Here is a 26086-nt window from a genome sequence, read left to right on the forward strand (position 1 = left end):
ACATGGCGAGGGAAAGGGGTTGTTTTTTCAGGAGATTACACTCTGGAATCCGGTTTCAGAAGTTTGCGTTTCAGGCCCCCAAAACGCTGTTGTGGTATGAACAAAAGGCCAAACCGCAACAAAAGTTTTATGTTTCATGAAAGAACCGTTGCCGTGTAAACAGTCTCTGAGACCGGAGGATGTCCTAATAGACACTGCACTGGGAGTTAGGGCAGCACACTAGCTGCAGCACTCCAGCCAGCAGTTGGCCAGTGTCAGTCTGAGTCCAGCAAACAGGCAAGCTGCACTTTTAGGTTGTTGCCATCTTTTTGTTTTTCTGGCATTATGCCTGAAAGAGCTCTACAGTAAATCAACTTACATTTTCTAACAAGGCTTCAGAAATGACCCAGTAAAAATCCAGTTTATTTAAAGCACATTATAACACTTCAAGGACTCATTTTTAGTGTCTTTAGTAACAGACCGTTCCACACCCCAACCTGAGGCACTCTGAGATAATATTCACACTGCAGTCTTTCAGAAAAGAGCGAGGACTGGAAGGAGGTGCAGAAAGGGGAGAAGAAGAAGTGATGACCCAATTTTCAAGTGTCTGACTCACTAGAACACATCACTAACAAGTTCTATGTACCATGAAGTTGAAGAAACTATGACCACATTTGATGTCACCTTGAGGATTGTGAAGTGATGAATTGCAACCTGGAGTTCAGGTTTACACTTTGAGAAGTCACATCTTGTTAGCAGCTGCTAAAAATATAACTGTAGTTGTTTATGTTGCCTTTTGGGAAACATCTGCATTTCATTTTGTAAGTCATTGACTTTATGCATCTTAATACAGTTGTGTAGAGTTTTGAGTTTGTGATAATTGTGCCTGTATGCAGGCCTCACTTGGCTGCAGTCTAAAAAACAAACTATGAATTTTTAGCAAATCCAAATGAGCATAAGTCTTTGAAGAAAGTTGCAGACAGTCTGACAGTCGCTCTGTCTCACTCCACAGATGGGCGCTCTCTCCTCCTGGCTCCCTGTCTGGCTGACACACCACCAGCTCAAGTCCTAGAGCGAGCCGTCCTCGAGTCTCGGGTTCGAGAGGTGGAAGAAGAGAATCGGCAGATCAGGCTACAGCTCAGCCAATCACAAGGCACTGCCGGCCAGCCACTGGACGGCAACTATGGCAACCAGCAATGGGGGGCCTCTGCAGACACGGGACCAGAGGACGGGGACAACACGGCAGAGGAGAAAAATAACCACACGGAGTGTCCTCGATCACCCACCGTCCAGAAGTGTGAGGTGGGGAAACACAACATTTAACACATGTAAACATTAAAACACAATTATAGGTGCTGAGCAGCAATGGATTAGAGCCGGGCATTAGTAGCAGCAAGCATCAGACAAATTGGAGACAATGAACAGCTTCGCATTAGAATGTGTATTCTGCATCACATGAGTCTTGACCTCACAATCTCAGAAACCCAGGGCAAGTCACTATCTCAGTGAGCTACATGTTGAGTAAGAAATTAGTGATTTCACACTATGACTGAGGGCATAGGGGCAGGATATCAGCTGTCTGTGCATGGAAAGGCAAATATCAAACTGCTTTCAGAAATTCAGTTATCAAGACAAAATTCTGAGAATTTGCATATGTAATCTAGCCAGCATAGATATGTTGATAATTTATTTTTACAAAGATTGATTTGCGCCATTTTTTTTTTTTAACCTTGAAGATTTATTTAGCAAGACTTTGCAAGTTTATGTTTGCGGCACCATTTATAGTCAAACATTTTGATGCACTGTAGGCTCAATTTTAAAACAATCAAAAACCTGTGTGGATGGTTTGTGTAGCAAGCATGGTGACAATTGAGCAAGAAAATGTGGGAGGACATAGGTTGAATTAGGTTTTATTTTTTCATTAAAAACAGAGTGATGGACTTCCTAATTTGTACCACAGTGAAGTGTACGTAAGTTTTTTTCAAAATTAGGGTTACATTTTGGTTTAAGCTGTAAAGCTGTAGCATGTATGAATGATTTGTTATGAATAATCAAACTTTTGAAATTTAGACAGCTGCTGTGGCACCACCATCAGGACAGTTGGCTTGTATTTGCATCTGAGGAAGTTTAGCATGGGACTGGACCTATGTTCTTTGCTGCCTGGCCCCTAATAATAATAATAATAACAATAATAATGATGATAATAATAATAACATTGAGGAAAACAAGAGGGACCAGCAGCTTTGCCGACTGCCCCCTAGCAAGGTGCCCTGATTTACAAAGCTAAAGTACAAGGTACAAATCAAAAGTATTACTTCCTATATCAGGGCACACCCAAGTTTATTAACATGTCTATGCCAAATGATGAAAGTAAAACTGGTTAAATCATAATTCATTTCAGAGTTGTCTGTCACTCACAGAGTCGCGGTTATTGAGTGGTCACACTACATTCAGCACCAATTTCCTGCTGTGGTTATATGGAGTTTCATATACATCATGAACCGATGTTGAACAGTGGTTCCTCACTAGCTTCTACTATTTTTTTTTATTTGTAAATAAGATGACACTGTGCTTACCACAATTTATGCACTTTTGTACAGGTGCAATGTAGTACATTATGATGGTAAATACATGCAGTGCTGATTAGACAAGAATTGTGTGAAAAAATCTGTCCAAAGAAAGGTTTATGTGTATTTTTACTGTAAACATACCACCTCAGCTCAGCACAGTTCACACAAACTAATCAATGAAGGAGCCAGGAGCGAGCTGACAGGGACCAAAATTCAAGGGAACGCACTCACTCTTTGATGTTGTTATAGCCTTTGAGCTCCAACTTTTCAAAGACTTTTGCTGCTGAAAAGCAAGTGACGTGAAATCATACATATCTGAAAGGCTAAATATGAAATTTCACATCAGAGAGGGGATTGAATGTCGCAGGTTGTGTGAAGTTGTCAGGGTAAGCTGCTTGTATCACCAAAATGGGGTGACGGCTCAGAAACCAAAAAAGTAGAGCGTCTTTTTTTTTCTTTTTTTTTTTTAGATTCACAGAAGTAGAAATTTACAACTAACTTGTTGAGACTGATTTTTGTGTTTGTACGTTTACATTAAAATCTGCTTAAAAAAGACTTGACTTTGAGAGAAGGATGCTGTGAACTTCTTCATGGAAGTCGCTGACCTGTCTTGTCTTCTGTCTCCGCAGCTGATCCATGTAGCGTGCGTTTGTGCCGGGCACAATGCCAGCAGAGACGTGGTCACACTGGTCAAGTCTGTCCTCTTTCACAGGTGAGTCTCTTTGTTCACAACAGAAAAATGCTCACACACTGAACAATTGTTCCATTGACCTTTCCTTGATCTCTTCCTCTCTGTCCCTGTAAACTTGTTAGCAACCCGCCAATAAATCAAGCCGTTATTAAGAAAATTCTTCTTTTAACTGGCGACGAATAGGACCTTTTACAAACTCTTGTTATCAGGGCTTCAGATAGAGGCCAGTCGCTGTGCAGCCTCCATCAGTCACTAAGCCTCATTCCCACTGCACAAAAAACCCGCTAACACCTGCTAACATCTGGCTTTTTAATGCGATGGGAATGCGTACGATCGACATTCACACCTGGATCAAATGACTCTGCAGTAGACCCAGGTTTTTATCACCTCTGGCTCCGTTCTGCATTGATGGGAATGCAACACAGCCTTTGTCAAATTAAAACTCATCATTTCAAATTAAAAGCGTTTCATACATGGTACAGGCGTACACTAGATTTTGATGAGTCTTGTTCGCTGAATAACAGTGAAGACAACAGCTGTTCTAATACTAAAGAAACGCTAATACTTTATATGTTTTACTAATACTTTGTATGTAAGATTTCAGGGTTTTGTTGCCGTTTTCTGGATCTGTAGTGACCTCAATCAGCTCGGATTTGTTCCTTGTCATAGATGCTTTTGGAGATTAAAACAGAGATGTAGTTTTAATTTTTTTCTATATTTGACCTCCGCTTATTTGTTTTGCTGCTGGTTTTACAAATGAATCGGATGTTATTTTTAGCTTTTTTTCAACTGATGTCAATTTCAATTGCAAATAAAACTCTTGAGTGCTACCTCACGAAGCTGGACCTCTCACTAGGTGCACTGTCACAATCAATGTTTCTGCAAATCATTGAAAAACGGCATTTAAATGATTAGAACTGATGTTGGTTAAAAAATGTAATTGATGAAAGTAGAAAATATTAACAATATTAACAATATTTTTAAAGCTTTATTTTGAAAAGCACATTTTGTGCGCAGAGTGATACAAGTGTGTGTAATACTAAAATGGGACCTGAGGGTTAGAGAAGGAGCTGTTATAGTGGAACTTAATCACCCTGTTTCCCAGAAGGAACTTCTTGACCTTAACGTCTGTTTTTCTTTCCGTTTCTCAGGAGAAACCCTCTCCACTTTCATTTCATCACCGACACAGTAGCCAATCGTATTCTGAGTTCCCTGTTTCAGTCCTGGATGGTTCCATCTGTGCAAGTCAGCTTCTACGATGCAGATGAACTCAAGGTAAGAGGCCATGAACACACACCTCTCCTCAAACACATCATGTCAGTCCTCATCTGAAACCCCTCTGCGTATCCCTCCCTTCTGCTGTCTGTGAGGACAAGGTGAGCCAAAGTCAAATCCTACATTTACAGTATCAAAGGAAATCCTCTCTGCTCCAAAGTGGCAGCAAGTTGAGAGGATACGGAGACACGCCGACTCAAATGTTTTTATAAACTTACCTTGACAGAAGAGATTCACCTCAGAGCAGCTTTACAGCAGCATCAAAGAGCGAGAAACATCTATCGAGAAACTGCATGCTACACACGCGTCACTAATTCTAAAACAGGAGGTCACGGTGCATGTCTTCAGGTGCCTGTCGCATTAACAGAGATCAGAGGTTTGTTTAAGCTGCAGCGCCGTGTTAACTGGGTGTAATTCAGCATTTGGTGAAGGGTCAATCTTCAGTTTAGTCTCCTTTTAGACTCACAACCACATAAAAAAAAGGGAGTTTGCATCAAAGCTACTAGTATCAACATTCAACTCATTAACATCCATATTTTTCCTGATATTCTGTCCACCCCTATCTGTGTGAACATGCTCGGACTAAATTCTAGAAACACCTTTTAGTGTAAGTAATACAGTACAGGGTGGGGCAGTTTGAATAAGTCAAGTCAAGTCAAGTCAAGTCAGTTTTATTTATAGAGCCCATTATCACATGGTTTGCCTCAGAGGGCTTTACAGTGTACGACATCCCCCTGCCCTTAGACCCTCACATCACCCAAGAAAAAACTCCCCAAAAAGAACCCCTGTAACGGGGAAAAAAAAAAGGAAGAAACCTCAGGAAGAGCGGTAGAGGATATTGAGGGATCCCTCTTCCAGGACGGACAGACGAGCAATAGATGTCGTAAATAGCAAATGAAATACAATCATGGCAAAAAAGGAAAGAGAAAGAGAGAGGGGGAGCGAGGCACAGCAGTAATAGAAACAGATGCATGTCATATTACAATAATGGTAGGTGTGAAATTAGTAATTGCACTCTCTGATGATGTTGAGGGTGATGATAACAGTCTCATGCATATGTTGAAAGGGAGGTGTCCAAAGGCAAGATCACAACATCGGCGCAACCAGGACCAGACCACAATCAGGGCGAGCGAGGGGCACAGTATCAGTACAGCCACAGCATGAGCACAACCAAAGGCAGGGTCGCAGCATCAGCACAGATATCACCACGGTCAGGCATAGCCAAGGTTACGGCCAGGATCCAGGAAAACTAGGAAACAAGGGAGCAGGAACGCTCCCAAGAGGCAACAGGATTAGCGTAGTGCAGTTCAACAGACCCAGGCTCTGTAATCGCGAGCCCAGGTAGTGAGAGTATCACATGGCTATCACAGAGCTAAGCTAAGCTTGCAAATGGCAATGCAGTTAACAGACATGCATGATTTCCGATGGCGGCATTGAGAGAAGGAAAAGGAGCTCAGTATATCAGAGGAAGTCCCCCGGCAGGTTAAACCTATGTCAGCCTAACTATGGGCTGGTCCAGGCAGCCTGAGCCAGCCCTAATTATAAGCTTTATCAAAGAGGAAGGTCTTAAGTCTACCCTTAGAAGTTGAAACGGTGTCTGCCTCCCTGACCGAAAATGGAAGATGGTTCCATAGGAGAGGAGCATGGTAGCTGAAGGCTCTGGAAATTTTGGGAACCACAAGTAACCCTGCATTTTCAGAGCGCAGTGTGTGTGAATAAACTCTTCTAATATCCTAATCCTATCCTAATTTTATATATACATTCCCAATCTCTACAAACAACTTCCCAAATTCTGGTTATAACCCACAATAACATGGACAACTATCCCAGATTTATAACCCTCTGGTATCACTTTAATTACAACCACTTAAGGCCATTAAGGACATAAATGTCCACTTCCAAAACCCTTCCTATAAATACTATATATACCAATGTTTTTCCCAATTTTTTGGCTTGAATCTTTTAATCAACTTCAGTCCCAATCAAAACTATCAAATGATTTAACATTGTTGGGATTTTAACCTTTTAAATGCCAGTTTGAATACATGATGTCACTGCTGTTTTTGACAAAAAAAAAAAACAACACAAAAAATGAATGATTTCACTGCTTTGCATGAAAAATACACTCAAAAAATAAGTTATTTTCAATATAATAAATGAGGGGAGGCTGGGGGATCTTTTTTAATCACAGTCCTGGATATGTCAAAGATTAGCAACAACACTGATTTTGATGCAGTTATAGTTTTTTGTGCAGAGTCAGATTTATAATTCAGTCTGTTTTTTTTTTTTTGTTTTTTTTGGGGGGGGGGGGTTTCTTTTGTTTGTTTATTTGTTTTTCTTTATTTATTTATTATTTACTTCATTTATTTATTATTTACTTTATTCTATTTTATTTTATTTTTTTTCTTTTTTTTCTTTTCTCTCTAATTACTTACTTTTTTTTTCTTTTCCTCTTTTTTTTTTTTTTTTACTCATTTCCTGCCTGCTTCCACCGTTAATACTGTTGTAAATACTTGCAGCTGTCATTATTGTAGTTAGCATTGTTGTCATTGTTTTCATTGTCGTTGTTGTTGTTATTGTTGCTGTTTTTTGTTGTCTCTTGTGTCTTCCCCTCCCCTCTGTGTCCCCCCAACCTCTCTCTTTTCTCTCTTCCTATCCACTCTAACGTTGTGCTGTCTGGTAGCCTTGCCAATAAATCTCAGTACGGACTGCAACAGGAGGAAGTATGTCAGACTCCTCCTTTGCAGAGCAAATCTGTTATGGCACCTCAAGGCATCCAGACCTCTCATACTGCATGCCTAAGCTGCCGAACAGGACACGTTAAAAAAAAAAAAAAAAAAAAAAGATTTATAATTCAGGATGCGTGAAAGCCAGTAAGGACAAAAATGTCCACTTCCAAAAACTGCGATAAAAGTATTAAAGATTAATATGTTTTTCCCAATGTTGGGGTTAAATCTTTATATCAACTTCAGTTCTGATCAAAATTAGCAAATTACCATTTATTTTCCAGTTTGAATACATGATGTCACTGATTTTCATAAAAAAAAAAATCACATATTTTAATCTCACAGCCATTCCATAATATTATAATGCATTCTGTAATTCCAGGGTTTTATCTTGGAGGAAAGTAGTAAAATTTGTGATTTTTACTGTATACTAGCAGATGGCAACATTTTCCCAACATAACCCTTTGCATTAAATGCTTGTAATTTCGTAGTCTCTGTGCCTGTTGAATTTTGGAGCCCTGCCAACCACTGAAATAAATGTACACAACTAATATGATGTAGGTGTGTTGGTGTGTTGGTACAGATGTCACAGTAAGAGCACTGCTCTGTCAGTGCCTAAGGCGTACAAGTGTGACGCCAAAGGCCACCTTTCGCGTCCACATGCAATGTGCACAGATAGTGCAGATGAGAATGTGGTTATCCACTGGCGGACAGCTGGTAAGCACAGGGCGCATCCACATGCAATGCGCACATACGGTGTCACTTGACAACGTGGCTAGACAGAACTGATGGCATTGTTATCATATGCTAGCAGACACCAGACACGTCCACATTCAACACACGCAGGTGGTGTCAGTTTACAATGTGACCGGACGGAGCTGGTCTTGTTCAAATATACTAAAGGAGCACAAGTGTGCTTATAGGGTGGGTGGGGAGGTGGATGGTGCCCACAAACAATACACTTTCATGAAGGAGTTTGGAGATTGCTTCCCCTATGGATGTGCATTTTTTTCTTCACCTTACCTTTGGCCTCTTTTGCCTTAACCTAACCACCTCATCCCAACCATCATGACAGTCTGCACTGTTGTGGAAACATCAGGATCATGCTGCTTTCTGCATGCTGTGACATTCAGGTGACAGGCTGCATCATCCCACCATGTGCGTTTGTTGACATCACTGCAACAACTTCCTGGTGAACAGCTGACACAGAATGATTCCTAAAATATCATAGGTGGACTCAAAAGGTCCTGACAGACCTGAGTTGGGAGTTAGAACATGTTGGGTATATTGAATAATACCTTATGTGCATAAATTCAACTAAAACACAAGAAACTTGTGCTCCAGAAAAGGATAAGCACTCAATGAGGATCCTAGGGTCACTGATCAGCAATAATGACTCAAATATGAATGCTAGAGAGAGGTCAGAGAGAGTCAGAGAGCAGTGGAGACTAACAAATCTTTGGGGTCATCGGGTGGGAACCTCCTTTCATCAGTGTTTCACCTATTGGTCCTACAATACCTCCAGGAGGCTAGGCAGTGAACTCTGGCGTCCTAAAGCCACTCCCCTAGTGCCAGCCCTCACTGCTCCTATGCAGCCCAAACAGCCCTGCCACCTTCAACAGACCCAGGCTCTTTTTATGCAAGCTCCAGGTAGTGGCAGTACAACAATACTGGCAGTACAACATACACACACTCATACAATGAGGGGGTGAATGCATGAAAGTGTGTGTGTGTGTGTGTGTACGGGCGTGAGAGAGAGAGAGAGAGAGAGAGAGAGAGAAGGATATGTACACACACCTGATAGGGCTCCAAAATGCAACAGGCACAGAAACCAAGAAATTACAAGCATTTCATGCAGGGTAAAACCCTGACATTACAGAATGCATCATTATATTCTGTAATTATGAGTTTCATAAATATGTGTTTTTATTTTTCATTTTTTTCATTAGAAAACAGTAACCTCATGTTAACAAACTGGCATTTAAAGGGTTAAAATTCGGAAGTAATTGAATGCTTGGTAGTTTCGATCAGGACTGAAGTTGACTGAAAAATTTGATCCAAAAATTGTGGAAAAAAATATTATTCTGCAATATTTTTTACAGCTTTTGGAAAATGACATTTTTGTCCTTAATTGATTTAACAGGTTTTTAATTATGAGTCTGACTCTGCACAGAAAAATCTAAATACATCAAAATCAATGTTGTTGCTAATCTTTGACATATCCAGACTGTGATTTAAAAATAGAAAACAGCCTTACCTCATTTATTATATTGAAAATGATTCATTTTCTGTGTGTATTTTTCATGCAAAGCAGAGACATCATGTAATCAGACTGGCATTTAAAGGGTTAAAATCCCTAAAATGTATAATTATTTGGTATTTGTGATTAGGACTGAAGTTGATTAAGAGATTTAACCCAAAAAAAGTGGGGGAAAAATATTTAATTTATAATATTTTTTATGAAAGGTTGTGGAAGTAGACATTTTTGTCCTTAATGGCCCTAAAGGGTAGTAAATCTGTACACAGTGTATTATAGACCCATTACAAAAATTGAAATTGGAATTTCAAAATTTATCAAGAAAAAAACCTTCTTAAAAAAAACCAAACACCATCACAGCCAAAATGATTGCAAAAACAAACATGAAAAATTACCCATTTGGACAAAAATGTCCATAGTGATACCAGAGGGATTTTGGATGCAACCCACAATAACATGGACAACTATCCCAGATTTATATACAACTCAGTATAATATAAACAGCTATCCTAGTTTTATAAACAACCCAATACTGATTAATTGATCAGTTGAGGAGTTGAATAAAGATACCAAGACTGCAACTATTTGGATATTATATGAATCATTTGAGTCATTTGTATAGCAAAATTGCCAAAAGATATGATCTTTTCCACAGATTCCTTTTTCCCCTTTCATACCCCTTTGTCCAAAATTAGACCCCTTTCCCATTGTCACAAGATCAGACACAGTTCTGCTTCAGATGAGTATTTTGTTTTTGTTTCTTTCAGTGTGCCACATTCAATGCCACGGACAGGCAGAGAAATATATTAGTAGACAGTAGAAAGCAGGATGGAGGTCTGTGAAAACTTTAAGCTGGTTACTACTTTTTATATCTCTCTAACTAATTCAGTCTCTTTTTCAAACTTTTCAAAAGTGCAGACTAAATTGAACTGATGTTTGAGTGCTGCTTGTGGGGACACAGATTGTATTTTGTGAGGGTGCATCATTGCATCTTGCTGGTGAGGGGCAAAAATTTTCGCTTTGAGGTTACACTCCAGGCAACATGTCGAAGCATCCATGGACAAGATACTGAACCCTGAATTGCTCCCGATGCTGCGTCATCGGAGTGTGAGTGCGTGTGGATGATAACTGAGTAGCAGGGAGCACCTTGTACGGTAGCTTCGGCCACCAGTGTGTAAATGGGTGAATGTCACATGTAGTGTTGAAAGCATTTTGAGTGGTCAATAAGACTAGAAAAGCGCTATACAAGTACAGTCCATTTACCATTGACATGACTTAACAAAACCACAAGAAAGATAAAAAAAAAAACTTTAAAAAACATCAAAAAAACAATAGTTGCTGATGTTTTTCCTAAAGAAAGCTTGCATCTAGTAACCTTGTGTATTATATTGAGACGACAGGGCACTTGAGTGAATCTCATAGATTTTTATTGTTTACCCTGTTTTAAGTTAAACCGTGACAATCAGCATGACAGAGGGGTTACAGTTTTCACTTGACAGCAACAATCTGTAACTGAGTTGGACGAGCTGTTGAAACAATTTTCTCCCAAAGTCAAGTGACACTTCAGCACAAAAACACCAAATCATTTATTTAAACGTCAAGTTGATGAATGTGCTCTCAAGAGTGATGCCAGTGTAAGGAACGAGCATGAATAACTCTGTGTGTGAGTGTGTGTGTGTGTGTGTGTGTGTGTGTGCGTGCGTGCGTGTGTGTGCATGTGTGTGTGACTCCAACCTTCACTTCCCTCCTTCACATCATCACATTCCCCTCCCTCACTGTCTCTGTGCGAAACAATTGCTCCTCTGTGCCTTCAGATGCTTCGTCCTGCAGCCTTTCTCTTCAGTTTTTACAGGCGAGACTCTAAGCCGATTATATTTGCAGATGATGCACTTATGCAGATCCAATTACTCTGAAAAAGGAGAATTAATTAAAAGGCACTACTTGCAGATTCAGAGGAGAAAAAAAGAAACATTGAACATTTGCCAAAATTGCTGAATGTGGCTTTGTGTAAACCCACACACAATGCTCCTCATATATAATGAGCACTCGATCTGTCAGTTTAGAAAGAAAAGACGGTTGTAAAAATTTAGAAATGTAACCTAAAGATTTCCAGTGAAAATAAACTGTATCATGTTTCATTGTGTGTCGTTTCAGTCCGAGGTGTCGTGGATACCCAACAAGCACTACTCAGGTATTTACGGCTTGATGAAGCTGACGTTAACCAAAGCTCTGCCGTCAGACCTCTCAAAGGTCATCGTCCTGGACACGGACATCACCTTTGCCACTGACATTGCTGAGCTCTGGGGCATTTTTACGAAGTTCACTGGTAAGACATTATGGATTTCGTAACGTATTAAAGAAATCCTGAATTTTATCTCTGTGATTACAGCAACAACCACATATACGCTATGTCACAAAAACAGCATTTTATAATTTCAGAAATATTTCCAAAGTCAGACCATTTCTCTTTTTGAGCAGCACGGAGAAACTAATGCAAACTTTTCTTACTAGTAGGCTAGAAAACTGTAACACTCCTTTCTGCTCTACCAAAGAATAGGAGAATCCTGAGAATCGTGTTTTTGTTGCCTTGGAATGAGCCGATATATCTAGATAGGGGTCCTTGTCTATGGAGATAACTGTGTGGCACTGCCATGTTACTACAGAAGCCCAGAGTGGACAAACCAAACACTGGCTATAAATAGGGCCATGTGCATTTTTGGGCACCTTAGACCACGTTTATAGGGAAACGATTTCAGGAGAAAACGTCAATCTTCTGTTATGTTCTGGCTGTTTATTTACATGACAACGCCATTTTGTGTGCCTGAAAATGGAAAGATTTGAAAACTGGTTTCAGAGTGCAAACTTTTGAGAACGCCACCATTGTCGTTGTCAAGTAAACTAGCAATACGGAGCTTCCTTTGACAACGGGGACTTTTTGCATATGCACATAGTCTCAGACAATAGCCGTGCGCAAGTAGGTGGGCAACAAGAACGATGGACCCCTGAGTGCTGTTTGTGCTGGACACCCTCCTTAATTTAACAGTGCTACTCCAGCAAAGTGTAGATTTACTACACCATCACTTCAATCAGCGGAGGCGCATTACTTACATGCGCCAACTATTAAATCCACCTTTACACAGATGAAGTTATAAATACATACATATACAAATATTGGTGCATTAGCTATCTTTTGTATGTTTACATCTCATTGCTCTGCAGAAGGAAGTGTAGGTGCGCACACACGTTTTGTCACATCTCAAAATCACACTGTTAACTACTGGTCTTTCATGTATACTACAGCATTTTAAGTCATTTTTGCAGATCCGTGTGCACAGTGTTTGTTTTCAAAACATTTTTTTTTTTTTTTTAACGATCCACAGAAAACTATACTGTGGCCTTAGTTAGAGCCCCCTCTGTGATGGACAGCTGAATCTTAAGTTCATAGAAATGAGGTGAGCAGCATTAAAGAAGCACTCATATGTTACAGTGAAACTGCTTTATTCAGGTGTTTTTTTGTTTTGTGTTGTTTGCTTATTTTAAGCAGTGGTTAGTTTTAAAAGAGGGAGAGACGTCTGAGGATAATTCATCTCCTGGTAAAAACCAAGAACATTGAAGGAAGTCTAACAAGGAGAAGTTCTGGCTGTTAGCAGTCTGCAGTCCTTACTGCTACATGTCACTAAATCCCCCTAAAACACACACACTGGACCTTTAAGACGGTTCATGTCACAGTTCATGACCACAACATGCAGATGCAGGAAAATTAAACAGCATATTCACATATTAATAAATATTTTTCATGTCATCCAAATATGCACCAAATATAATAAAGGCTGAATTAAATGTATTCGAGAGGGTTTTTGTTTTTTTGTTTTTTCTTTTTTAGGGATGTGGGGAAAAAAAGAATGTTGCTTTTATTCCTTGATTAAAATCCTTACTCTATGAGCTAAACAAACAAATGGTAATTAAAACAACCTTTTAAGTCAGTATTCATTATTCAAGGATTATTTTATTTGCATTACCTCTAAGCTGTTGTTGTCCAGCATGCCTAAAATACATCAGCTACTCTAAGAAATGCAGTTTTTAATTAATTCATACCACCTACTCATGTTCTGAATTCGTACTTTTTTTTGTGAAATTGCAGGCACAGTTTGTGAAAACTGAATAAATCACACCTGGGTATCTTTGTTTATCAGTGGTGTTGGTTGTGTTGTGTGCAGATAAACAGGTGATTGGCCTGGTGGAGAACCAGAGTGACTGGTACCTGGGGAACCTGTGGAAGAACCACAAACCCTGGCCTGCACTGGGACGAGGCTTCAACACAGGTAACGGCTGCTTTTCTGTATGGATCCTTTATGAAGTTGTACTGTTTGCTTTAACAAAAACAATCTGATGTGATCTCATGGGAGAAATGTGTTTATACCAATAAAAGACGTTGTCGTTTGGCGTGGATCTCCACAATGTCTGAGGATGGCTAACTGAAGTTGTCGGAAATATTTGAACAGCTGTGGCATCGCACCTAGAGCCCCAGGTTAATGTGAAGTGAACTGTGGTTTCTGCAGAGAAACTGATGTTATGTTTGTGAGTTCATTCGTGTTCCTTCTCACAGGCGTCATTCTTCTCTATTTGGAGCGACTGCGGCGAATCGGTTGGGAGCAAATGTGGCGGCTAACGGCAGAGAGGGAGCTAATGAGCATGCTCAGTACATCGCTGGCTGATCAGGTGAGGCACATCTTCAATCCACTGAAAACACTGTAGGCAGGTTTAAATCACAGATTGGCGCAAAACTTACCTTCCGACCCAAGCCAAAAAAGTGTTTCCTTTGCAGTTTTGCGAAATATAGCTTTTTAAAATCACCTGCTCGTCATGCAAGCGTGAAGACTTTTTTGCGATAAATGGGAGGTTTTTTTTAAGTTGATGTTGATGTTTCCATTAGGCTTATTTTATATTCACCCCCAATACAATGGTAGGGTAAACACTGGAGACATTTACAACCTATTGATAACTCTTAATACGTTTGGTCCAGTAATGATCCACAGAAACAAATCAGATTTACAGTTTAGGAGGAGATGGTGTTAAAAATGTATTTTTTAATAAATTCACAATGGTGGAATATCACAATAACTTTTCTTAAAATTTAGAGTGTAGATACATAAATGTGTATACCAAATGTTGTGTATATCAGACTTACGGTGAAAGAGTTATGACTTTCCAAAGTTAAAAATTTTGACCCTTAATTGAGGCGCCCCAAGTCTTATTTGTTGAGCAGCATTTGCACACATCTACAGTGGCTATCCTAATCAAGTCCAATCAGTATAATAAAACACAGCTGGACTCCAGTGAAGGTGTAGAACCATCTCAAGGATGATCAGAGGAAACGGACAGCACCTGAGTTAAATATATGAGTGTCACAGCAAAGGGTATGAATACTTATGACCATGTGATATTTCAGTGTTTCTTTTTTAATAAATCTGCAAAAATGTCAACAATTCTGTGTTTTTCTGTCAATATGGGGTGCTGTGTGTACATTAATCAGGAAAAAAATGAACTTAAATGATTTTAGCAAATGGCTGCAATATAACAAAGAGTGAAAAATTTAAGGGGGTCTGAACACTTTCCGTACCCACTGTAAGTCCTAGTCTCCAGTTAAGGTGGAATGTCCATCTACAACATTATTATTTGTTATATAGTTGAGAAAGGTTGGATGCATCACTACCAGCGCTAGTGCACTGTATGAAACTATGATTCTTCTTTGATCTGTGCTCTCAGTGTATGTACAGCCATAGATCCAGTACTAACAGTGTTTTCTGAGCTTTGACCAGCGCCCTTGGTTGCACTTTAAAAATACATAATGTATCCTTCTCTCACAGGGCGCCTGCCTTTATTGACAATCATACAGAGTCTAAATTAAAAGCTGATGTTGCCAGGGAACCAGCAAAAAGACAATATGGCCCTTCTTTCTGATGCCTCGAAGAGTCCAACTGTTGCATTTTCAACCAGTCACGATGTCGGGATGACTCAAGCTCTCAAGAAAGCATTCCTGTTTCCTGCATCCCAGGAAATAGGACTGAACTATTTATGTGTGTCCTTGACGCTCCACATACAAAAGGACCACAGTAACCACAGTAGGATGTGTTGTGTGTCTGTGTTCAGGACATCTTCAATGCCTTCATAAAGCAGAACCCGGTCCTGGTGCACCAGCTGCCTTGCTTCTGGAACGTCCAGCTGTCTGATCACACTCGCTCTGAGCAGTGCTACACAGAGGTGTCCGACCTCAAGGTACACACACACAGACGCTGATCAATTTATTTGTTATGAGTTCTCAAAATTTGAAATCATTATGAAGTGCTGAGTGCACAGGAGAGCCAGTGTTCAGTATATTCCTCACTGCTGTATGAACACAAATACTTGAATTACACCACAACCACCTTTCGCTATTGATACTAACAGTGGATATTATAAAAAAAAAAAATCCATTACCATGAGTAGTAACGATCATCATAGGCTTGTAGGGCCCATTCTTGTGAACATGGTCTCTAAAGAACGCCTTGAGGGAATTTCTTCAAATTTAGCACAAATGTCCACTTAGACTTAAGGATGAAGTGATAAGATTTTGGTGGTCATAGGTCAAAGGTCAAAGTCACTGTCACCTTGTCTGTCTCATTCTTGTGAACAGGATATCTCAAGAACTCCTTGGGGGATTTTTTTTTCAAATTGGACACAAACATTCAAGTGAAATCAGTGATGAACTGATTTGATTTTGGTGGTCAAAGGTCAAGGTCACAGTGACCTTGCATTTGCCTCATTCTTGTGAAAATCTCAAAAACTCCTTGAGGATTTTTTTTTTATTTGGCACAAATGTGCGAGTGAACTCAGTGATGAACTGAGTAGAGTTTGGTGGTCAAAGATCAAGGTCACTGTGACCTTACATTCTCCTCATTCTCGTAAATTTGATATCTCAAGAACACATTGAGGGATTTTTTTTTCAAACTTACAAACGTTTAAGTGGACTCAATGACTGATTAGGTTTTGGTGGTCAAAGGTCAAGGTCACTTTAACCTTGCATTCTTCTCATCCTCAGCGAACACTAAGTGTTTCTGCTGGTAACATTCTGCATTCAGTCCAATAGCAGTAACTGGATGAACCTTCAGTATGAGAACTAAAGGAAAAGAGAGAAAAAGCGGAAGAAGGAGAGAGACGGCACCTGGACGTTGCAGAAAGAGTTAAGATTCAATACCAGATGATCACAGTTAATGAAAATGCAGCTCAGAGAGGATATTGACAATTTATGCACCACACGTAGCTATATTTACTGTACTCTCTCTCGCTTTCACTTGCTCTGTCACTCTCTCTTTTTTGCTCACTCTCTCTTGCTCTCCGTCTTTTGCTCTCTCTCTAAAAAAAAAGGTACTGTTGAAAAGTTCTCTTTTGCAGTATTGAATTAAATATACACATACGGGCATTTAACTCTTGTTTTGGGGTTTCTGTTTTCTACTCTAGGATTTTTATTTTTGCTGCCTGTTACAACCCAAAGATGTACAGCCTAAGGACAAAGGGAAGTAACAAAGCCGTTGTGGTGAAATTGGCTGGAAAGCCGTTTATTATACAGTGAATGAATGAATGATTAAATGGGGAAACAAGCAAGCAGCATTGAAACAAAGGGAGAGGGCGACAGGTGGCAGCAAGAATAAACAAACAAAAAACAAATCTTATACCTGGCCAACCTCACCCCCAAGCTTGCTACATTTACAAACGGTTCGGAAATGAAAGAATCTACCTACCTACTCTATACTAACCTGTGCAAACACAATCAATGCAGCCACCCATAAAACCTTGTGTTTTTGGCAAACAGATTCCTACGGTGGTGCGATAGCAGAATGTGTTTAACAAACCAAGACAAAACCAAAATCTATTCTCTAGAGCCCTGCTCCCTTAACTGTGGAGTACCTCAGTACAAGTTAATGTGAACAACCAGCAACTTAACAATCATGAGCCAACAACACACAAACTAGAGGCACAGAGGCAGACTGCTCATATAAAATCACAGCTGCCACTGGCGAAGTTACTGTGGACTTACATAGTCTTCAGGAAACACATAATAGGAGCAGGCACTCATCAAGGGGGAGGAAGACGGGACCCGATTGGTCGGCAGGGAGACGTAGAGAGGAGGAGCCAGCCACAGGCAGAAGGACGCCCCATAATACAGGAGAAGGGAATCACAGAATATGTCCCCACTCCCTAATGATGTCATCATCCCCAGCCACACTAAATCAATACTCACTCAATAAATGACTGCCACCTTAGCCACCAGCCTCAAATACATGAATAACTAAGGGCAACGCCATTGCCAATGTAGATCAGTTCCGAATATTCGTTATCCCTGTCTCCTAGAATACTAATATCAGTATTGGCCCTGGAAAATACAAACAAACTAACCAAAAAATAAATTTAAATCCCCAACTGAAAGTCCTACAGTCAAAATTGTACTGACAATTAAGTAAAATTGCAGGAAATATATTGTAAATCAAAAATAAATAAAGGACAGTGAAGAATACCTTTGTGTGTGTCGAGGCTATAAAGCACCCACACAAGTCAATTCAGTTTTGGATATGTGTGTGTGTGTGTGTGTGTGTGTGTGTCTGTGTGTGTGTACCAACTGTCTTTGATTGACGTGTCGAAAAGGTGTGTTGCATCTTATCATTCTAATTATTTCAATGAATCTTCCAGTGTATGTTTGCCCACCTTCAGTCAGAGCAGCCATCTGATCAGCCAAAATAACTGCAAACAGCTGAGAGTTCCTGCAGGGCCTTTAGATGATTGATACATTGACATGTACCTGATATATGTTAATGCAGCAGTCATGTTAATTCCAAAAGACAGTTCCTCTCTTAGCTGTGTTGTGGATCTTTAGATAAGTTGAAGGATTATGTGCTCACCCAGGGAGGTAAGATAACAACATAAATTAACTGTATCATTGAGATGAAACAAGGATGTTTTTTAGAGCTGAATTTTTACATCAGTGGTGTTAAATCCAGAGTGAATTCATTTTTGTGTAAGTGATTTCCTTTAAAAACTTTTGTCATACTTTATTGATAATCTAAGAATGAAAAATAATATTGGTACCATAAAATAAATCATAACATTTGCAAAAAAAATTAAAAACGAAACTGTGAGGCTGCAGCTGGCGGTCGGTGCGCTCCTGGTTTGAAGAAACAGATGGGGTGTGCCCCACAGGGGTTGATATCAAACGTAATTTAGCCACTTTAAAAAAGGCCTACCTAAAAAAATCAATGTCAGTCTATGTGGACACCGTATTTGGAGTGTTTTCGCCGCTTTACCTCAGCCTTTACCTTTGGTGCTACATTTCTCATCCTCTGCTGGTCAGCTGTTTGGGTCAGAGTGCTGTTAAGTGTTGTTAGGTGCTGTTGGAAACCTCTGGAGGTAGGAAAAAACCTCTACCTCTGAGCCACGTATATAGATGCCCGTAAGAAACCTGAGTACAGCACAGATATCATTCATCTGATTCAGCATGCTTCACAGTAACAAGGTATCTGTGTACAGCCTTGTGATACAGGTAGTGGGGTAAAAATGTTGCGTTGAGAAGCAGAAAGTCTTCAGAAGGTGAAGTTCCTAAACTGTACTGAAGTACATGCAGAGAATGGAGTCATCCCACCCACCCCCTGCTGTGATTTCAGGTAATCCACTGGAATTCTCCAAAGAAGCTCAGAGTGAAGAACAAACACGTGGAGTTCTTTAGGAACCTCTACCTGACCTTCCTGGAGTACGATGGGAACCTGCTGAGGAGAGAGCTGTTCGGCTGTCCAAGTCAGGCCAGCCCGGAGAGCATCCAGGTTACACATACTTACACACATACTTACCCACATACTTACGCACGCATGCACGCACGCACGCACACACACGAATACACAGACTCTAAATATTTATCTCCCTACTGCACCCACTATGTTATTATGGTACCTAAGAGTGATTGAAATAAAGGCCAACTGAATGTTGTTTTTTGTGATTAACAAATATCTGTTAATGATCTTTAGCCAATGTTCAACAACATAATCAGAATCACAAAGACACTTTCCAAAATCAAAATGTCATTATTGAGTCATTGGCAGGAGAATAACAAGTGGTAGATTTTTTTCCCTGTACAGAGGGATTGTGGCTGCCATGGTAACATAGTTCTCGCTCCAGTTTGCCAGATCTTGCTGAAAATCCAAATTGATTTAATTGGTATAATATGCTGTGATTTGTTTAAGGTGCCAAAACTGGACCAAGGACGAGAAACTATTCCACATTTTTCTCAGTCTGAAGCAAGAAATGCAACAGGAAGTGATCGTTAAAGGATTTTTCTGTATCAAAGAAAAACTCCTTTTAGAAAGAAACCTCTGTGTTGCTTTGAATGGTTTTGCTCTGAAAGTTCTTCCTCAGATGAGCAGCGTTGTGTGTCTCCTCAGCTGCAGACGGCACTGGAGGAGCTGGACGAGGATGATCAGTGTTATGACTTTCGTAGAGAGAGACTCACCGTTCACAGAGTGCACCTCTACTTCCTGCAGTATGAGTACATGCCCAACGATGACAGCACCGATATCACACTGGTGGCACAGCTCTCCATGGACAGGTACCAGAGTATTTGAAGCAACTATTTTAGCTGCAGCTTGTTGAGAATGACATAAGAAATAACCTGGGTTGGACTCATGTTCCACTTTGTTCGTTAGCCAGGCAAATATCGGCATTTCATTTAAAAAAAAACAAAACAACCAAACAAACAAAAAAAACAAAACTGCAGGTCAGAATGAGGAAATGATTTTATACCTTCAGGGTTTCAGACCATGAGTCCTGTACTTTAATCTGCAACACTTTAAGAGCTACCAGCTTTACTCTCACATGACTGTTATAGATGCTTTTTCACAGCACACACGACTGAGGTTCATAGCTCATTCTTGGAATCAGTACATAACAGATCTCAGCCTAAGTTCCAAGGACTTTTAACTTAAAAAAATGAATACTATTCAAATAATGTAATTTTAAGTGATGATAAAGCAAACAAAACAAACACATGTATACAACATGACAACAAAACATTTATACAGACACGATGGAAAAAATACAGACAGTTTAAAGTAAGTAAAGTAAAATGTGCTTTTCAAAGTCAATATTAAAAAAAAATATGCATAAATATTATTTTCTACTGTCATTGTTATTTTTTTAACCAGCGTCAGTCCTAATCATTGATATCAAATATGTATCAATTTTCCTAATTTGAACCCTTTAAATGAGAGTTTTTTGTCATAATGCCATTAAGTGTTTAGGTGAAAAATTACTTTTAATATACTACATGCAAAGTAGATTTGCAGATTTTTAAAAAAAAAAATATCACGGCCTGGGATGTGTTCATGATTTACAGCAACAATGATTAGCATATGCCAAATATGGTAAAATAATAACATCATGAGGAAAATAGTAAAAAATATAAATCCTAAGGAAATAGCCTGGAATGACACCCAGAAATAATACAATGCATGTTTTTATGCTTTGATGGTGCATTTTTTTAACTTAACAGTATGAATGTAGCAATTTTGTTTCCACAGTGCACTTTAGACTTAGTGTAGGAGCTGAGCTGGAAATCCCAAGACAACCTTGCCAACATTTATGTCATTAGCATGAAAACAGCCAAAATTAGCAAAAAAAAGAAAAATGAAAAGTGCATAAAATGCGTCGAACAGTCTGGAAAAGTTGAATAAGATGTGATATACAAAGTCCAGGAGTAGATCAAATTGAAATTATGTAGGATATGTTGAATTTTGGGCAAGGCTGTGACAAGTATCAGGAGTATGATATCAGAGTAACAGGAATAAAGGAAATAGATGAGACATGGTGTTAACATAATTTAGGAATATAGGAATATAATAGTAATGACAATAATAGTAATAATAATAATAGCTTCCACAGTTTTATGATAACTATAACTTTTGTAGAGAGATTATTTATACTCAAAACAATTGCTGCTCATGTTAGTATGTGTTAATGCAATTTTGCTGCACAATATTAGTGAATTTACTCCAAATCAGATCACCCTTATCCACATTAGAGCTGAAATTATTGGGTCGAGGGACTGTTTGGAAATAGTCATAGTCATAATCATAGTCATAGTCATAGTCATTCTTGGCACATAAACTGAAATCCTTAGGTTTTGGTCTGTTGGTCAGATAAAAATAACAGACAAAAATGTCAGCTTGGGCTCTGATGATTTACAATTTGCTCTGTTTTCTGTCAAGATGGAGTCAGCCAAGCAAAATCTTGTTTTTGTACTAAAACTTACAGACCTACCTCAACCAATCAGTGGGGCGATGGGGAAAACAAATCAGCATGTTATCTCCAGATCTACTAATTTGCCCACAGTGCACTGGAATTTTAATTCTAATAGCCAACAGTTTAAATTGTGTTCAGTCATAGAAGAAGAAGGCTGAAATAAAACCACAAAGAATGGCTGTCAACAACAACAACAACAACAATAATGGATAAGAAAATATGCTGCATTCATGTGATGTCGGAAGGTCACAGTTTCCAAGTCGGGAAGTCATTCTTCCCTCTTTGTTGTGTTCGTGTGCTTTGAGGTCGTAAAATAGCTACAAAGAAAATGGGTTGCATTGTAATGCTAAGAGCCGTTAAACAAGAGATTGATAGCTGCTCTAGTTTATTGATATGTTATATATTATTCTATCTTTACATGTGATCAAAAATTGATATTTAATTTGTGCATTAATAAAACAATTCTTATCACTGACCAAACATCGACTTTTGCCCACCATGTTTATGCATTTATCCACTCCAATTGAATCCAAATGTATTTATAAAGCACATTTAAAAACAACAGAGTTGACCAATGTTCTGTACATCGATAAATAAATTAAAAAACAATATTGATAAAAATAATAAATAAAAAATAGCATAAATAACATAAGAGAGGACAAGAGGGGTAGGAAAAAACAAGCTATTTCAAAAGGCAATACAATCACAAGGTAAAAACTACAGAAAGTGACATTTATGATGTCAATTTGGCAACTCGTGTTATAAAATTTTCAAAAGTTTCAATGTTCGTGTACTCGCTTAGCATGCTTTATACTACAGTTTGTTTACTTGCTACAGCTAATAGATGAAGATACTAAAACGTGCAACTACTAAAAGTATCTAAAACCTAAGAGGAACAAAATATTGAAATATCTAATTTTTTACCGTCAGTTGTTGACACTGCTTCCATGCTTTCCATCATTTCTGCTGCCCTGAAATGACAATCAAATGTCACAACTTGGCTGTTCAGTTATTGAAAAGTCCCACTTGTAATTATGACTTTGGAGGGCCATTCATGTGCTCCTAACTTGTAAATACTGTAAATACACTATTTCTGAGGAGAAAGTGAATACAGCAATAATTCACTCTACATTTTTTCCAACATTGTGCAGAATGTTTTACTTTGTGCATATTTCTTATAATAGCAACCAGACCCAACCAAAGTGTATCAGCTGAAAAAAAAAAAAACAAAAAAAAACCGCTTTGCCTCCAGAGCGCTCTGATGTTCCCAGCTTGACAATGTCAGAAGAGCACCAGCCGTTTGTAGCTGGGCAAGAAATGCTTTTGTGGACACACGGCCATATTAAAATAACACCAGCGATTGTCAGCCCAATGAGAATTTGCTTGGACAAAAGCATATTAGCCAACCAGTCAACACACAGACCAGAAGATGTCCACCTTAATTTTCTGATATTATCAGACAACTGATACATCTCCAAAAACTTAAAGAGAAATTATTTGATAGTGAAAGTGAATTTTTGCTGCACCCCTGTTCTTCATCATCGCCTCCATCAATAACACACGTGTCTGTATCTGTGCCACCTGCAGGCTGCAGATGCTGGAGGCCATCTGTAAGCACTGGGAAGGCCCCATCAGTCTGGCACTCTACATGTCAGACGCCGAGGCTCAGCAGTTCCTTCGCTACGCCCAGGCCTCCGAGGTCCTCAAGAACCGAAAGAATGTTGGCTACCACATTGTCTACAAGGAAGGCCAGTTCTACCCGGTAAACCTGGTCAGGAACGTGGCCCTGAAGAACGCCAACACGCCATACGTGTTCCTGACTGACGTGGATTTCCTGCCAATGTACGGCCTCTACGATTACCTCAGGTATGACTAGCTGTTGGTGCCAGATTACAATTTTAGCACAGCTGAAAGTACCGTAACATAAGACTTTAATGTAAGGAGTTTATGCTCTGGTTTGTTCACAAAGTAACAAATCCAGAGACCCAAAGCCAGCAGGCGTTAAAAGACCTTTTTCATTGCAGGCAGGTTTAACCCCGGACAAGCACAGGAGTAACTGATAACAATAACGATGCTCACTTGCACCAAGTGTCCCACTAAGGCCAGAAAGGCATAAAAGAGACCCTCACTCATTTCATTTATATCACTGCATCGACTCAGGCAAAAAAAAAAAACAGTGTCATTAGCAAACAAGCACATTTTGACTCACCTTTAAAATAATAATAATAATAATAATAATAATAATAATAATAATTAATATTATTATTATTATTATTAGTAGTAGTAGTAGCAATACTACTAAAAAAAGCCAAAAAGAGCCAGCTAAATTTGATGGAGTGGTTACAGACCCTCTTGTATCGGATAAAAAAGTAGGAAGTAGGAAACAATAGAAATATAGAAAAAAACGCCAATGCATTTCAGCACAGTGGCATTCGTCATGGAATTGTGATCCTGCACAGGTGAACTGGGATATAAACAGAGGTAAATTTTTCCTTGTTGTGTTATCCCATGATATCTTACGACATGCAATGTAGTAATTTTATTAGTTGTAGAAATGTGCCAAGTGCAAAAATAGTAAATTATTTGAAAACAGAAAAAAAAAGGAAAAAAATGCAATTGTGAAAAATAGGTTAACAAAAAGGATTTGAAAAAAACCCCAGATAACTTCCCTTCTGTCTGAATTATATAAGCTAAATACATGAATACTGTGAGCATCTTAATGAGCCATTTTCAGTTTTAGTTGTACCTGTTGGTATGAACACTTTGCCTTTTTTTGCTGCGTCTCACCTGTCCCGTTTCCTCCGTTTAGAAGGTCCGTGGTGCTGCTGGACATGGCTCACACTAAGAAGGCTCTGGTGGTTCCAGCTTTCGAGACGCTTCGGTATCGTCTATCCTTCCCCAAATCCAAAGCTGAGCTGCTCTCCATGCTGGACATGGGGACTCTCTACACCTTCAGGTACCCAGACACGATCAAACACATCAGTGAATGAGGATGAGGGAAAAACAAGGTGCCAGCAAGTGATGTCATTATTTGATCCCTTTCACTGAGTCCCTCTCTTTCTGCCTCTCCAGGTATCATGTGTGGCCTAAAGGTCACGCTCCTACCAACTATGCCAAATGGCGAACTGCCACCACACCTTATAAGGTGGAATGGGAGCCAGACTTTGAGCCGTACGTTGTGGTGAGACGGGACTGTCCAGAGTACGACCAGCGCTTTGTAGGCTTTGGCTGGAACAAGGTGTCGCATATCCTGGAGTTAGATGCACAGGTATGTGTCATGGCTGCTTGGGGGGGCTGATTTTGACAGTCCAAATGTAAAAGATTGGTGTGAAATGTGTTACTGCTCAACAGTTAACATTAACCTCTCCTCTCCTGGTAACTTAAAGGCATTGTTCAGGTTTTTTTAAAGTGGAGTGTTATGGTGTACTTATCAGAAGTCAATGAATTATATACAGTAGATGTCAGTTGTAATGCCCCCAGCTTGGAGAAGCAGGCTGGAGCATCACCACTGTATCTGAGCAATGTACTGCTGTGAACATGGACAGCAGACCCCTAAAATCAGTTGAAGTGTACACTATATTTAGTATATTTTCACCACTTTACCTTCCAGTCAGCAAATTCCAATAGAGAACTGAAGCTTTATGCTCTTTTCAAAGCCACCAGACTCCGTTCAGAAAAACATTAATTTTACCTTGCTGAACACAAGAGTTGCTGGTCTATCGCTACCTTGATCAGTTTGTTCACATAATCATATGACGTTAGATTATTAAAGAGATAGTTCACCCAAAATTGAAAATTTAGTCATTATCTACTCACCCTCATGCCAATGGAAAGTCGAGTTCATGGGGTAAAGGCGTTGCATTCATCTCCCAAACAACTGAAGCAAAACCAGGATCCAAACATTAAAAAATACATAATAAAACCACAAAATGTCTCCATACTGCTTGTCCAAAGTTTTTTTATTATTATTTTTGTTATACAGTTACTGAAGACACCTGTCACAACAACACAACAAAAAGAAGCAACAGAGCAGAGTTGGTTGTATTACATGAGATGCTTGAAATGAGTCTTTGCTGTTTTGGGGTTGCATGCAGTCTGTGTCGGTCTACCTGAGGATGGCCCAACTCGTAGCTGTATGTGGTGTGTTGCTACATATTTTGGTCTTTCTTTCAGTCTCTCCTGAAGAGCAGCAAATAGGTCAGAGAGCTCCTGGGTTCCAAAGGATGGTGGCCTCAAAATCCGCAGCTTCTGCGTCAGCTGTGCTGTTGCC

General features: G+C 39.5%; 1 protein-coding gene across 4 annotated transcripts in view; it reads left to right on the forward strand.

Moving 5' to 3' along the window:
* The window catches only part of large2 (LARGE xylosyl- and glucuronyltransferase 2), a 148928-nt gene that overhangs the window by 118579 nt on the left and 4263 nt on the right, over positions 1-26086 (forward strand). For all 4 annotated transcript variants that reach the window (XM_042485237.1, XM_042485227.1, XM_042485245.1 and 1 more), the window contains 12 exons: positions 992-1281; positions 3179-3261; positions 4392-4515; positions 11653-11824; positions 13716-13820; positions 14105-14217; positions 15649-15774; positions 19191-19346; positions 19962-20125; positions 23404-23682; positions 24626-24772; positions 24889-25084. In XM_042485237.1, the coding sequence (XP_042341171.1) occupies positions 992-1281; positions 3179-3261; positions 4392-4515; positions 11653-11824; positions 13716-13820; positions 14105-14217; positions 15649-15774; positions 19191-19346; positions 19962-20125; positions 23404-23682; positions 24626-24772; positions 24889-25084 (1955 nt within the window). The remainder of the gene's footprint in view (positions 1-991; positions 1282-3178; positions 3262-4391; positions 4516-11652; positions 11825-13715; positions 13821-14104; positions 14218-15648; positions 15775-19190; positions 19347-19961; positions 20126-23403; positions 23683-24625; positions 24773-24888; positions 25085-26086) is intronic.

Source organism: Plectropomus leopardus, chromosome 1 (genome assembly GCF_008729295.1).
Source record: "Plectropomus leopardus isolate mb chromosome 1, YSFRI_Pleo_2.0, whole genome shotgun sequence".
Classification (NCBI taxonomy): Eukaryota; Metazoa; Chordata; class Actinopteri; order Perciformes; family Serranidae; genus Plectropomus; species Plectropomus leopardus.